This window comes from Suncus etruscus, chromosome 1, assembly GCF_024139225.1.
Source record: "Suncus etruscus isolate mSunEtr1 chromosome 1, mSunEtr1.pri.cur, whole genome shotgun sequence".
NCBI classification, from domain to species: domain Eukaryota; kingdom Metazoa; phylum Chordata; class Mammalia; order Eulipotyphla; family Soricidae; genus Suncus; species Suncus etruscus.
In genome coordinates this window covers 159787667-159802805 of record NC_064848.1, presented here as the reverse complement: position 1 = coordinate 159802805, position 15139 = coordinate 159787667, and the positions used below count along the sequence as shown (strand labels likewise).

At 50.8% G+C, this 15139-nt stretch overlaps 1 protein-coding gene across 1 annotated transcript in view; it reads left to right on the top strand.

The window, feature by feature from the left end:
* RPH3AL (rabphilin 3A like (without C2 domains)) overlaps positions 1-15139 on the top strand; it is a 126350-nt gene that overhangs the window by 56785 nt on the left and 54426 nt on the right. The window contains exons 2-3 of the mRNA XM_049788102.1: positions 8645-8756; positions 13916-14059. Coding sequence (XP_049644059.1) covers positions 8680-8756; positions 13916-14059 — 221 coding nt within the window. The 5' untranslated portion in view covers positions 8645-8679. The remainder of the gene's footprint in view (positions 1-8644; positions 8757-13915; positions 14060-15139) is intronic.

Genomic DNA, 15139 nt, shown 5'->3' with positions numbered 1-15139 from the left:
TGGCAGTACTCGGGACCACATAGGATGATGGCGATCAAATCCGGGTTGGGCTATCCTATTGTTCCAACCCACTGCCAGGCCTTTTGTACCAGAATGTCAGCCATCAGGTCTGTGAAGGGGACAGGCTGTCTGGAGTCCAAGACCCTTTAGTGACAAGAGCACAGATGCATTATTAAAGCCGCCTACTTAGAGACAGGCAGATCACATCTTCCATCTGTGGGTTCTAAGTTCAAAAATGCAATATCTCCACCTGGGACTTGATGTCCCCAGTAATTCTAGAGGTGCCTAGTAAGAGGCCCTGGGAGGTGGAGGAACAACTTCTCTCTCCCCACCCTGCAAAAACCAAACTCTCACCAAAGTCACCTCAAACTCTCCAGCTATGTGCTACCTACTCTTCCCCCAGGGAAGTGTGTCCTCAGGAAATCATCAGAAACAGGCATATTTTAAAAACACAGATTTATCTGCCAGGATATCCGCTCTAGGGGGTGAATATTCTAGAACAACAGTGGAAACAATCTGTGTCCTCACAACAGAAAGTTAGAATTTTAAAGCACAATTTGATGGCGAGGGCGTTTGTTAAGATGAGACTGTGCAAAGTGGTGGAAAACAGCCCACAGGGTGTGGTGGAAGTTCCAGTTGCATCGAAAACCTGTAAATCCCAGGGCCAGGGGCACTGTGTTCTGATGTCTGATTGTTTCTGGGGGTGGGATCTGAATGTGTCTTGGGTGTTACTTCTTTGTGTGTTTGTGTTACCCAGAATGTCTGCCGCCCAGGGTGCCTGGCTTTGGACTAAGGGAGGAGAATTAGATCTTCCTGTAAGAGCTTGTTGCCTGGAGCTCTCAAAACTTCTCAAAGCTCCCTGCTGGTGCACTTTTCTCAGGAAATCATTTAGGGTACTTCCTGTTCCCTGTGCCCCTGTGGAGACCCCAGCTCCTGCTGCTGGCAGGATTTTAGAGAAGCCCTGAGTGGTCTCTTCTGCTTGGCTAATCTTCCCCAGCCAGTAGGGTGACCAGGCCCTGGTTTCCCAAGAAGGCCTTGGATGCTCTCAGGGACCTAGTAGGAATGAGCTCAGCTGTAGGACTCAACTGCTGGGGCCCTGCAGGATCCCTGGCTGGCCAGGAAGTCTGGTGAACGGCCACATGGCTATTGTACTAACAGATCCACTAATAAAGTTATTTTCAGTAAACACCAAGTCCCTGCGCATCTGCTCAAAAGGAGCCTGTGCTGGGATCCTGTAAGAGATGGGAAGCTACAGGACCTTTGGGAACTGCTGGCAAGAATGGTGAGACAGAAAGCTGTCATGGAGGCTGGGGCAGTTCCCCAAGGGGATGTCACCTTCCCCAGAAGGGATTGTCCTTCTAGAACACATGAATAGACAGGCATGTATTTTCCATGCACCACACACTTTTTTTTTTAATTATCTTTATTTAAACACCGTGATTACAAATATAATTGTAGTTGTATGATTACAGTCATGTAAAGAACACCCCTCTTCACCAGTGCAGGATTCCTACCATCAATTTCCCAGATCTACCTACTCCCCACACCACCCACACCTGTACTCGAGACAGGCTTTCTTTTTCCCTCATTCATTCACATTGTTATGATAGTTTTCAGTGTAGTTATTTCTCTAACTGCACTTATCATTCTTTGTGGTGAGCTTCATGTCATTAGCTGCACCTACATGGGAGGATGGGGGGAAGTAAGGGTTGGGACCGAGGCAGTAAAATATTAGAAATGAGCTTTGTAAGGCAGTATCAAGGTCCCAATACAAGATGGATATTATGGATATATAGAATATATGCACACAATACTATCAATATGAAAACAAAGAGAAAAAATTTCCACTGACTGTCCCAATATAAACCAGTGCTAGAACAGCCTGCCCTCCTCACAGAGCGCATTACCATTAGTGTAGGGAGAGATAGGGGGAAAGCCTGTTGACCCCTATAGAGTCTACCTAGACCCGTGCCAAGGGAAAAACAAGTCCAGGGGAGAAAAACCCTATACCTGGCAAGGGCTGGTCTCCAGAATCAAGGAGGAAATGGGAAGCCAGATATCTGTACGCCCTGCTCCCCATGCACCTCCCCCCTGGAGTACAGAAGGAGGGGGGAACCTGAGGACCACTAAGAGTCCACCTGAACCCACTTCTGGCCATCTGAGCTGGCACCCAGGGAAGGCCTGGAGTCAGGGGAAAAAGACAAGGATGGCTGGGGGCCTGCCAAGCCTCCCAGAACTCCTCAGGCTAGGGAGAAAGGTTCTGGTATTGGGCCTCCCCAAACCCCATACCTGGCAAGAGCTGGTCTCCTGAATCAAAGAGGAAACCGGAAGCCAGATGTCTGCCTACCCTCCTCCCCATGCACCTCCCCCCTGGAGTACAGAGGGAGGGGTGCACCACACACTTACACACACATACACACACACCATGTATGAATCACATAAACGATACAGTGTACAATACATACCACACATGCACAACACATGCATCCATGCATGCCAGGCATGTACCACACCATAATGCAGACCATATACTAGTCATGCACAAGATGCATGCTACATAGCACAACCAAACACACCACATGTATACCACACACATCATATACCGCACACATACCACACATGCAGCACACATCACACATGTGTATAACACATAACCTCCTCCTCCCTTGGCCTCCTTCTTCATACTCTGGAAAGAAAGTCATGCTGGCCCACCTGCCTCTTCCCCTTTTCACAAAGGAAGCAGGAGCCTCACGTGGCTGTCAGCCCCCACAATCATTCCCATAGGAGCCTCTGGTCTCCCTGTACTGTCCCCTCCATGCTCCTTATTCCCCATGGTGGATTTCTCTCCAGGCAAGCTGATGTTTGCCCACCAAGGCCATGATGGTATTTAGCCTCTCTTAGAGGGCTGGGCCTGATGAGGCAGCACCATGAACTGGGGATCCCCAGATGGTACACAAGTAGGCAGGGGAGCTGGGGGTAGGGGGTAGGAAGGAAGCAGGGGCCAAGACCAGCAGTTAGTCAGGGAGATGCGCCACGTCTGGTTGAAGAGACTTGGAGGACCTAGACTGGTATTTTCCTCAAAAGTGACTCACCCACATGTGCCCTTCTGTTCCACCGTCTGTCCAAGGCTGTTGGGAGCACCAGGCCCTTTTGAGGTAAAGCTGCAATGGGGGAAGGGCCGGTGTTATCCTCAGAGACACACACATGTGCTTAATCAGGCTTTGCTTAGTGTGGAGAGTAAACTAGAGTCCAGACCACCTGGGAGGGCACCCCTTCTTATGCCACTGATCCTCTGACCCCAGGACTTTGTGGTTGCACCTGCCCAGAAGAGCAAAGAGCCAGGGATGGAGGCACCTGGGAACTCTGTCCTCTTCGAATCTTTGAAGGGGTCACTGGTTTGGAGAAGTGAGGAGAGCACTGTTTGCTGCTTTGTTTTCCTGAACATCTCAGCGAGTCTGTTTGTAAAGGGGGGTGCGAGTTTGAGTAGGATTGCTCAGGACCTCTTCTCTCTCCCTGCTCAGCTCCACATTCTAGAAGCTTCTGCAGAAGATAGACTTCTCACTCCACAGGTTTGCTCCTGCTCTTGAATGAGGAGCCTGCCTGGGAAGGGCCCCTTATAAGCCCTGAAGTTGTGACACCCCCTGCAGGCTAAGGTAGGAGCAGCAGTGGCACTTGATCCCAGGGGGAGCAGCACCTGGTTTACCTGATCAGGGAGAAACCCCGCATTTTCTGAAGCACCCAGATATTTAAAACAAGCAATAAGAAAGAGATGACAGTAAAGTTGTAGCGTGTATCAAATGTTTGCTTGGAACAGAGTAGCGCCTTTCACACCCACACAGCAGTGTGACTGTGCTAGTCACAAGATAACAGAATTTTTCAAGACAGAACAAACAGACCATCCTGTAGGCTAAGTGGGACTCTGCTTTAAAGACATTTGGTAAGCGGGCTACTATAACTCCATGGCAAATGTGAGCTTCACTCGGAGAAGACAGTTCATCTGAGGGACCTCTGGCATTGCCTGGCTGACCATGGGGTTTCCAGTTCTCTGGGGTCTGAGCACTTAGAAATTTCCCCCCAGGTTATCCACAATGTACATCCACATGCTGGTGCCTGGATAGTCTCAAGGACATGGGCTCCTGTCACCGCAGTGGTGAATCAGCTGTAGACTGCTTCCTGCAGGCCGTAACGGAAATAGAGGGCACAGATCTGGAGCAGAATACACCATGGTGTGTGGGTTCCCTGGCACCTTTCAGGGCTGTCCACAGATCCAAATATTTTTATAATCATAATAAGACCTCTGTGTAATTTTCTCGCAAACAAGCAGATGACTGGTGAAAAGATCATTGATACTGTTGCAGAGATCACATTGGAATTATAATTTTTTTTTTTTGGCCATACCCGTTTGATGCTCAGGGGTTACTCCTGACTAAGCGCTCAGAAATTGCTCCTGGCTTGGGGGACCATGTGGGACACCGGGGGATTGAACCTCGGTCCTTCCTTGGCTAGCGCTTGCAAGGCAGACACCTTACCTCTAGCGCCACCTCGCCGGCCCCTATTTTTTTAATTTTGTTTTAGTGAAGCAAGGTTGTTTTTATTCAGTGGAACTTGCTTAGAAAGATGTGACAGGAAAGAAGGGAAATGTGTTCAGGAGAAAAAACAGGAGCCTGAGAGATAGCATGGAGGTAAGGTTTTTGCCTTGCATGCAGCAGGATGGTGGTTCGAATCCCGGTATCCCATATGGTCCCCCAAGCCTGCCAGGAGTCATTTCTGAGCATAGAGCCAGGAGTAACCCCTGAGCAGGTGTGACCCAAAAACCAAAAAGAGAGAGTGAGAGAGAGAGAGAGAGAGAGAGAGAGAGAGAGAATAGGCTTCTGCAGAGTGAAAATAAAGTATTTCTCTATGTTTTAGGGACAAGCAAGAATGATACTTTTTTCCTTTTTTAAAAACCTTTTTTTATTTTTTATTTTATTTTTTTGTTTTTTTGGGTCACATCCTGCGGTGTTCAGGGGTTACTCCTGGCTCTACGCTCAGAAATCGCTCCTGGCAGGCTCGGGGGACCATAGGGGATGCCGGGATTCGAACCACCATCCCTCTTAATGCAAGGCAAATGCCTTACCTTCGTGCTATCTCTCCGGTCCCTCCTTTTTTTTTTCTTTAAAGTGAAAGAAAAAAATATGGCTGCGCCCTGATTCCTGAGACAAGTGGCTTTCCTAACCGGACAGGGTCCAGGACAAGAGGGACTGGCTATCCAGGGCCCAAGAATGATACATTTTTAAGGGAGAATTCAGGCTTGAAGAGCAAGTCTAGGGGCCGGGCGGTGGCGCTGGAGGTAAGGTGCCTGCCTTGCCTGCGCTAGCCTAGGACGGACCGCGGTTCGATCCCCCAGCGTCCCATATGGTCCCCCAAGCCAGGAGTGACCTCTGAGCGCATAGCCAGGAGTAACCCCTGAGCGTCACCGGGTGTGGCCCAAAAACAAAACAAAAAAAAAAAGAGCAAGTCTAGAATTAATCTCGCCTCGCCTCACCTCGCCCCTCCTCTCCTCTCCCTTCTCCTCCTCTCCCCTCCCCTCCCCTCCCCTCCCCTCCACTCCCCTCCCCTCTCCTCTCCTCTCCAGTGCTCAGGTGTTACTCCTGGCTCTGAACTCAGAAGTCGCTCCTGGCAGGCTCAGGGACCATATGGGATGCCGGGATTCTAACCGGGATCCATCCCGTGTTGGCCATGTGCAAGACAAAAGCCTTACTGCTGTGCTGTTGCTCTGGCCCCAGGAATCAGTCTTTGAGAAACTACATTCTCTTGATTATTGAAGCAGTGTGAAAGTAGAGTGAGACAGGAAAGCTTATAGAACACTTCCCTTTCCCACAATCATTCTCTCTTTGAGAGTCTGGATAACCTCATACTTCAACAAAGTCACAAGTCAGGCCCAGAGAGATTACAGCAGGTAAGGCACTTGCATTGCATGAAATTGAGCCTTGTTCAAATCCCAAACTCTGCATATGGTCCCTTAAGAACTGCCAGAAGTGGGGCCAGAGAGATAACATGGAGGTAAGGCATTTGTCTTTCATTTAGAAGGTCAGTGGTTCGAATCCCGACATCCCATATGGTCCCTCGAGCCTGCCAGGAGCGATTCCTGAGCGTAGAGCCAGGAGTAACCCCTGAGCGATGCTGGGTGTGACAAAACAACAACAACAACAAAAAAAAAGAACTGCCAGAAATTCCCTGAGTACAGAGCCAGGAGTAATCCCTGGGCACTACTAGGTTGTGACATTCCCTCACCATACCCCCAAACAAACCCCAATAAACAATTCCATGGTTTCACTATGCTCACAGTTATGTGGCCTGAGCACTGCGGCCCAAACACTCCTGGCTGTCTGCTCAGAAATAGCTCCTGGCAGGCACGGGGGACCATATGGGACACCGGGATTCAAACCAACCACCTTTGGTCCTGGATCGGCTGCTTACAAGGCAAATGCCACTGTGCTATCTCTCCAGGCCCTCATTTCCTTTCTGACTAAACCATATTCTATTGTATTGATTCATTGATTAATTGGTGAACACTAATTGTCTCCACTTCAGGGCTATGAAAGGTAATAAACACTCAAAAACAAGTTTTTTGAGAATGCATGTTTTCTTTGTCCTGGTATTTAGCAGTATTTTCCAGATCTGATGGTAATCTAATTTTTTTGGGGGGCCACACCCATTTAATGCTCAGGGGCTACTCCTGGCTATATGCTCAGAAGTCGCTCCTGGCTTGGGGGGACCATATGGGACGCCGGGGGATCGAACCGCGGTCCATCCTACGCTAGCGCTTGCAAGGCAGACACCTTACCTCTAGCGCCACCTTCCCGGCCCCGGTAATCTAATATTTTAAGAATTACCAGACTGCATTCTTACCTCAGAGATTTTGCTTGTTTGGATCCACTGTAAAATAGGGATTCAGTTGCTACTCCCATCTGTATTCTTGAGAGCTTGTTTGGAGGTTCTAGCAGGGGAGCGCAGCTACTCGTATACCCTCGACCGAAGAACGGTCCGTCTCTATTCGGGGAAGGCCGTCCTCTTCGACCGAGCGCGCAGCTTCGAGAGGGACGCACATGGAGCGGTGAGGGAGGAAGGGGACACCCACCTAGCCAGCCAGATCAGCCGAATCAACCCTGGCGATCAATGGGGTGACAGATGTCGCAGCCAGATCGCCCTCACATCCTACTCCCATCTGTATTCTTGGTGGTGTATGTGGGGGATGCTACTCCTGGTGCTACTCAGGGAACTAAGTGCTGCCAGGAATCAAACATGTCTTCCTTCATGCAAAACATGCTCCTCCCTTGGAGCTCTCTCTAGCCCCCTGGCTAGAGTATATAAAAGTATAAAGTATAGGGCGGCTGGAGAGATAGCACAGTGGCGTTTGCCTTACAAGCAGCTGATCCAGAACCTAAGGTGGTTGGTTTGAATCCCGGTGTCCCATATGGTCCCCTGTGCATGCCAGGAGCTATTTCTGAGCAGACAGCCAGGAGTGTTTGGGCCGCAGGGTGTGGCCCAAAAACCAAAAAAAAAAAAAAAAAAAAAAAAAGTATAAAGTATATAAGAGTATAAAGGGCAGGGGAAGGGCAGAGCAATAGCATAGTGGTAGGGCATTTGCTTTGCATGCAGCCAATCCTGAATGGACTCCCATGTGATTCCCAGCATCCCATATGGTCTCCTGAGCCTGCCAGGAGTGACTTCTGAGTGCAGAGCCAGGAGTAACCCCTGAACATTGCTGGGTGTGACTCCCCCCAAAATAAAGAATATAAAGGGATCTTACATATGAAGCACTGCTGTAGATGGAATGAGACTGTAAAAATACAAACAACCCAGTACAACATGTTATCTCTACTCTCAGGCTGAGATGCCCTCAAACTCATCTCTCTTTCCCTCCATTCTCTCCCCCACCTCACACATGCCCTGTATACACACACACACACACACACACACACACACACACACACACACACACACACACACACACCTCTCCCAGCCTTTGTGGCAAGAAAGCCTGCTTGGGCAGATCACACAATATCAGTCTCTGCCCAGACCCTTTCCCCTGGCCTGCCCAGGGGAAGTGCTTAGAGTTAGGAGCAGAACTGCCACTATTGGAGTCCCTGTGGGCAGTATCCCTGCAGTGGGGCAGGTTCTGACTGTAGGAAAGTCCATGCCCTACATGTTCTGGGGGCTACTGACCCCATTAAGGAGGTACAATATCAACCCTATCAATGTGCTTGTGGTCACCTGGGTTCCTCCACTTTGGGGGTTTGCTCTATCTGCCATGTGTCCATGAAAGAGAATGAGTCCCCAGAAGCCTGTGTCTTCTCACACAGCAGGGCTGAGCTGGAAGGGCAGGTCTGGTGCTCACATGCCTTCATAGCTGCTACGGACATGGCCTTTCTCATTGTCTTTCTGCTGCTGGTCATGTCCCATCTTGTCACCCAGACTAATGGCCATGGTGCTGTCCCTCTCAGAGTGGCATGAGCTTGATGAATAGTAGGTCACCAGAGGAGTGAGTCTACTGGTGAGATGCTGGGTCTCAGCAGGAGACCACTTGTGGGGATGGGCTAGAATGACCAGTGTTGGGTCTCACCTCAGCCCAGCCAACAGTTGTTTTCTTCTCTCACCTCAGATGTGACTCCCCACTCTGTCTGGGCCCTCCAAGCCATGGCTGACACCATCTTCGGCAGTGGCACTGACCAGTGGGTTTGCCCTAACGACCGGCAGCTTACCCTTCGAGCCAAGTGAGTATCCCCACCCTGTCCCTGACACCCTGTTTCCGTCACCCCATTCCTGCCAGGCCATACCCCACCCTTATGTGTATACCTGCCTTGAACAAGGGTCTTCCTCAGGGACCTTGGAAGAGATGTTCAGAAGCAAATATCTGCCCAGTCCATAGTATCCCACACTCTATACCCTGAGATGAACATTTAAGGGCATTTCTTCCCTTAATTCCGTGGGGAGGCTCATTGTTTTTGAAACAATGAAGCCTGTTTTTCAGAGGAGGAATGTGAGGCTAAGCTCCTTGTCCTAGTCCCCTACCTCTGGAGTGATGGTGAGGACACCAGGCCTGATGGCTGCCAGGAGTGGGAGCAGTGACTCTCTTTGCCCTCCTGGGAAGAACCTGAGCCCAAGTCCCATCCCTGAGGGGCGCCTTTGATGTCTGGTGCCACTTCAGAGCTGGCACAGGCAGACAGACTGGAGCCAAGACTCATCAACTGCAGGAGGAGCAGCCCCCTAGGGTGAAACAGTGTTCCTGGAGGCGCCAGGTCTCTGCTGCTTCCTGTTGGCCACCTGGGGTACCAATTCCCTATTGCTACTCATGCTGTGGCACTCTTGGCTTTCTTCAGCTCAGGCCTGCCTCTGCCCACTGGCCTCAGATGGCTCAAAGACTGGTGCCCCAACTACCTCTCTTGCCTCCCTCATCTTCCCCGGGGTGGGGGGTGGGGGGGAGAGAGACAGAGAGAGAGAGAGAGAGAGAGAGAGAGAGAGAGAGAGAGAGAGAGAGAGAGAGAGAGGAGAGAGAGGAGAGAGAGAGAGAGGAGAGAGAGGAGAGAGAGAGAGAGAGAGAGAGAGAGGAGAGAGAGGAGAGAGAGAGAGAGAGAGAGAGAGAGAGAGAGAGAGAGAGAGAGAGAGAGAGAGAGAGAGAGAGTTGTCTCCGGCCTCAGATTAGCCCATCTGGGTTCCTTATTGTCAAACCAAGCTAATTATGAGTGCCAGCATTTCCCAAATGGGACCAAGTTCCAGAAATTTGCAATTAGATGTTAGGAGTCCACAGGGGACAGAGCTGAAACATCAAAGGGGACTCAAAAAATTAATCTGAGAGCCCAGGCCGAACAGCATCACGTGTGGTTGTAGGCGGCTACTGTGTTTTTCTCGAGATGCCCATGGCTGTTTCCTGTACAGCCCCTCAGGAGAGCCAGGTACAGGTTTCCTCCCTTCCTTCCTCCTTGCCTCCTCCCTGCAGAAGATACCCTGGCAGGGGCAAGCCAGCAAGGAGCTCCAAGCTCCTGACCAGGCTTTGTGACCACCCCCCGCTGGCCCCTCCAGTGTTCCTGTGTTTCCTCTGCCCTTGCCTTGTGCTCCTCAGCAGCCAGAGGCTGTTGTAGCACCTGTTAGAAGAACAGACGCTTTTCATCTTCTCCCCAAGTGTATTGCCTTAGAACTTCAGGCTCTCTGGGTCTCAGGCTCCCTTACAGAGATTGCTACAAAGCACACAGCTAGGGGGCTGTGTCGTGAGGCCTTCAGGAAGCCTCAGGAAATTGTCTCTCTGCCCTGCTCCCGCTCAGTGCTGGCTGCCATCCCTGCGAGAGTTTCCTGAGCCCAGGCCTATACGCAGGCACTTGTGGGGCTGGGGAGCGTACACCACAAGCAGACTCCCTCACCATAGGGGTGCAGGGCGTTCTATGAATCTGGGAATTGGGAGAGGCTTTCTTGGTGGTGTGAGGTTTATATGGGTACAAGAGGAAAGCACATGGGAATGCTGAGAATGACAACTGAGTAAAAAGAATGACAGGTGCAAAGGCCCCAAGGCAAGAAACTAGCAAAGGTAGGAGGGTTAAGAGCAGCTCGCAGAGTGAGGGGGTATATATAAAGTGGTGTGTATGAAGGGGGTGCATATGGGGGCATACAGGGCAGCTCACCAAATGAAAGATTGAATGGAAGGAAGATCCATCCATGGGTAGGGCCTGATCCTTGGGAGACTCAGGTTCTGGACTCAGGTTCTGGAGAGGGTTCTACCTGGCCCTGAAGTCATGCTTGTGCACAGTGATGGGACTTTGTCCTGCCTTGTGGGTGCCTGAGAATGGCCTTTTCTCAGAGGGGACTTAAGGAAAGGCCCGAGGTGAAGATCATTTAGGAATAAGCATGTTGAAAAGGAGTTTAAGGGAGAGGAGTATACCCAGTGTCAGCCAGGCCTGGGCTCAGTGCAACCCCAACACTGGCAGTGCCCTTTTGTCTCAGAGCTCTCTCCCTCCTCCCATGAGGGAAGCACCCATTTCTCCTCAAAGTCCCTACAGACACCAACTCTGTTGTCCAGCCATTCCTGAGTCACATCCAGAGTAACCAGGCATCAATCACTATTAGACACAGTCTCGGGAGCAGTGAGTGCTGTGCATCCACCTTCTTCCGACTCCTGGCAGTCCTAGGGGAAACACCTCCACCTGTCTGTGGTGAATAGTCAGGGAGCTGAGTCCATCAACCAGGTAGGCTCCAACACCTGTGCCAGCCACACAGAAGGGAAATGCATGGTGGTGGGTCTAGCAGCTTCACTCAGAATTCTTGACTATGAGCATTTTCACCATAGAACTAACTGACGATAAGGCAATTTTGCCATAGTTTTGACACTGGGGAGGGTGCTGGGAAGCTAGTATGGTGGGCAGGGTACATGGTCCCCTGAGCACAGGAGTGATGCCTGAGCATTGAGCCAGGAATAAGCCTAAGCACTGTTATGTGTGACCCAACACTGCTTCCCCCCAAAAAAAACTGGAAGTTAACTGGGTGAAAGCTTGGCCTAAGGAGTTGGTTTGACAGTTTGGCCTCGGTTGATGCAGTATTCCCACTTTTGTTTCTTAAACCTCGTAGTGAAACAAGTTACTGAGGGTTGAGGATGTTGGAGACTGCTCAGGGGGACTGGAGTGTTGCAAGTCAGCCCCTGAAGAGGTTGACTGATGGAGGGATGGAGGATGAGGTCTTTCCCCTCCAGCTCGGAGCACACGTCTGCCACCCTGTCCAGCCGACGGTTCTGAGGTGAAACAGCGGGTAAATAGCTCACAGACAGTCAGGCTTGTGGAAAAATTAGCTTTATTCGGTGGACAAGACTGAAGTCCAAAGGCTCAGCATAAGTTCCAGCCAAAAGCCTCTCGCCTTCCACCGATCCTTGTTTTTATCCCCCAGAATCAGGTACCACCCAATGGTGGGATCAGATACCACCCAATGGTGGAAGCAGAATCAGGTACCACCCTAGGGTGGGGGCAGAATGCCAGGTCACACCCTAGGGTAGGGCACAATCACCGATCAGGATAGGGTCAGTAACATAATAATCCCCTAAAATATTTACATACACAACACTGGAGCACATGCCTTGTATGCTTACAGCCCCCAGCTCCATCCCCAGCACCCTGTGCTTCTCTGAATACCGATGGGGGGTGGTCTTGATGGTCCCCCAGCACTGTCTTTTGACCCCAAGAGAAGCCCCTGAGCACTAACTGGGGAGACTCAACCCCTGCCAGACCTCAAATAAGAAACAAAAACAAGAGTAGCTACTGTGGGTGGAGAAAGTGGAAAGCCAGAGGCACCTGCTTCCAGCAGACAGGACGCATCAGGGCAGCTCCTTTGGGGAACTCCTCCCACATCTGTCCAGAATTTTTTAATCTGGCAAATAGCACAGAGGCAGCTGGTAACTCACAGCAGCTTTCAGAGCACTGATTATGCCTTGTTGAGCCAATTTAGATCTCACAGTGGATTCTCTGCCATCTTTACCAGCTTCATCAGGTGAGATTAAAAGGTGAAGGCAAAAAGGAAGCCTCAGGCTCTTTTTCTCCACAAAGCAACTGAATCATGTCTCCTGGGATAAGGATGGTTGGTGGAAGTGATGGGCTCTGTTTGCTCTTTGGGCACAGAGAAGCTGGTTCAGGTAGAATTTGGATGAGAGGATCTGGTGAGGGCCAGGTGGGGCTGGACCTTGTCTGAGGTCATTCCTACACACTTCACAGATGATGGTGAGAAAAGCAATACAATTGCTTTCCTTGGACAAACAGAAGTAAGAGAAATTTGCTCATATGCCTGTAGCTGATTTTTTCTGAAACAGATATAGCTCTTTTAATGAGAAAAGAAGTCCTGAGGGTGGGGGGAGTGTTTCCTAATCTTTTCTTAAAACCTTTTGGTGTCAGGGCTGGAATCCAAGTCTTGTCTTTACATTCTTTTAAAGATCTCTCAGGCCTCAGAGATGATATACGGGGGTTAAGGATTTGCGCCCCCCCCCCCCACATGGCCAGCCCTGGTTTGGGCCCTTGTACCACTTAAGAGTTCCACCTGCACCATCAGACTGCTAGGTCGGCCTGTAAGATCACTCTTTAATTTTTTGTGATTTATCTTTTCTTGAACAAGAGAGCACCAAGGTCCATCAGTGTGAGGGAACTGTAGGAAGAGGGCCATTCCTCCCCCAATCCTGTGTCCTGCACCAAGGACCCTTACCTGCTTTCACTGGGGGGGAGCCCAGAGCCCCGCCCCTCATAAGGACCTGCCCCCTCTCTGTGCATCTGGCCACACCCAACAATCTCACTCCCTGTGATCAGCAAGTGTGCAGTAAGCCTGCAGTTAACTAAACTTCAAATGTTTCATTATATAAACTCAGGCTCCCTCTACATTGTCATTCTTCATCACACTGACTGCTGTCTGGTCCATTCTGGCACAGAATATTTTAAGAAGTGGGGTCCCCGGTGCAAAGAGTTGGGGTTCTGGTGTCCCTGCCATTCTCTCTCTGTCCAGAAAAAGAGAATGGGTGTGCCTTTCCGGCCACCTCCGGTTGCAGCCAGATGGAGGATTGTTACTCCTGTGTTCCCTCAGGACCAGGTTCTGTATCCCCTTGCCCTCTGCTCCTGCATCTTCCCTCCCCTCCTCACTTGAACCCTCAAATTTTCCAAATGCCACATGCGTCGTCTTTGGGTCTCAGGGTGGAAACCTCACCTATAATTCTGGTCGTTTCTAAACCCTCCCTGCCTGCCTTGAGAACAGGGGGTTCTTGGGCTCCAGCCGCTCATAGGATGAGATGGCCCCAAACTTAGGAAGTTTGTTTCCTCTCTCCCAACACAACACCTGCTCTGTCCTTTGATTGCTCTCAGGGCTCTGCAGGGGAGGTGGGGTGCTGGGTGACTCCCACAAGGCTGTGCTGTTCTGTGTCGAGGCTGCAGGCCGGCTGGTCCATGCATACGTACCAGACAGAGAAGCAGCGGAAGACGCAGCGCCTGAGCTCGGCCGAGGTGGAGGCCATCCTGCAGGTGATCCAGCGAGCAGAGCGGCTGGACATACTGGAGCAGCAGAGAATCGGGTGAGGATCACCCCCAAGTCCCATCTGAGCGCACAGAGAGAGGGTGTGAGGGTCAACTCAGCACCGAAAACTGGCACCAGGCTCACAGCATTGTCTTTGCACCCCAGGGAACCAGCAGGATCTGCCTGAGCACATTATAGACACGGCCCCTCCCTTGTACATCTCTGCTCACCTCTGTGGATGTTGCTCATGGCTCCTTTGTGGGCCTGGTTGTGGGGCAGTGAGGTGTGTGAGGAACAGCAGGGAAAGGTCCTTCACCTCTGCAGCATCAGCTTCACTTTGGAGGGGGCAAGAAGGGAAGTGGAGGTACAGACTGGACTGCCCCTCAATGAGGCCCTCAGGGAAGGTGGTCTCCAGTTTCCTTGTTCTTATTTTCTTGGGGGGAATTTTGGGGCCTTGCCTCGAAATGTTCAGGAGCTACTTCCAGGTCAGTGCTCTGGAGTGGCTCCTGCTGCTGCTTGGGGAACCCCCAGGTTGCTGGGATGGAACCTACAACTCCTACATGCAAGCTTGTGCTCAGTCCCTGAAGCCATCTCTTTGATGCTCGAGCTTCTTTTCCAAGCTCTTCTGGTCCTGGCTTCCCAAGCAACTCCCAAGGAACCCAAGAACAGGCTTGTGTCATTTTGTGTTTATCTCAGAGCAAGAGCTATTTATGCTTCCTAGAAAACAGAACACAGAACAGCATGTAGGAAATGAAGTGCATCGTGAGGGGCTGACATTCATGAGTCTGGCCTCCTCATTCTTTTCCTGCTAGATGCAGAGTAATATTTTAATGGGGCTCTAGAAGGACATGATTCTAGGAAGGGAGTAACCAGCTCACAGAACATAACCATGGGGTTTGTAATGGCTGCCTCCCAGATAGTGGATCACAGTAGTTGTATTACTAGGAGGTTCTGTGAGTACCCCACAATCATGAGTCTCACACACACCTGCTATGGCTCTACCCTCTTCAGGCCTTGGGCCTGGGTCCTGTATCTACTCTACAGACCCTGACATGCTGCTGCTACTGGGGACCCCCCCAAAGGACCTTTTTCAAATAGGAGACATATCTTAGGGTTCCCCAGAGCTGTGGGAAGGGCC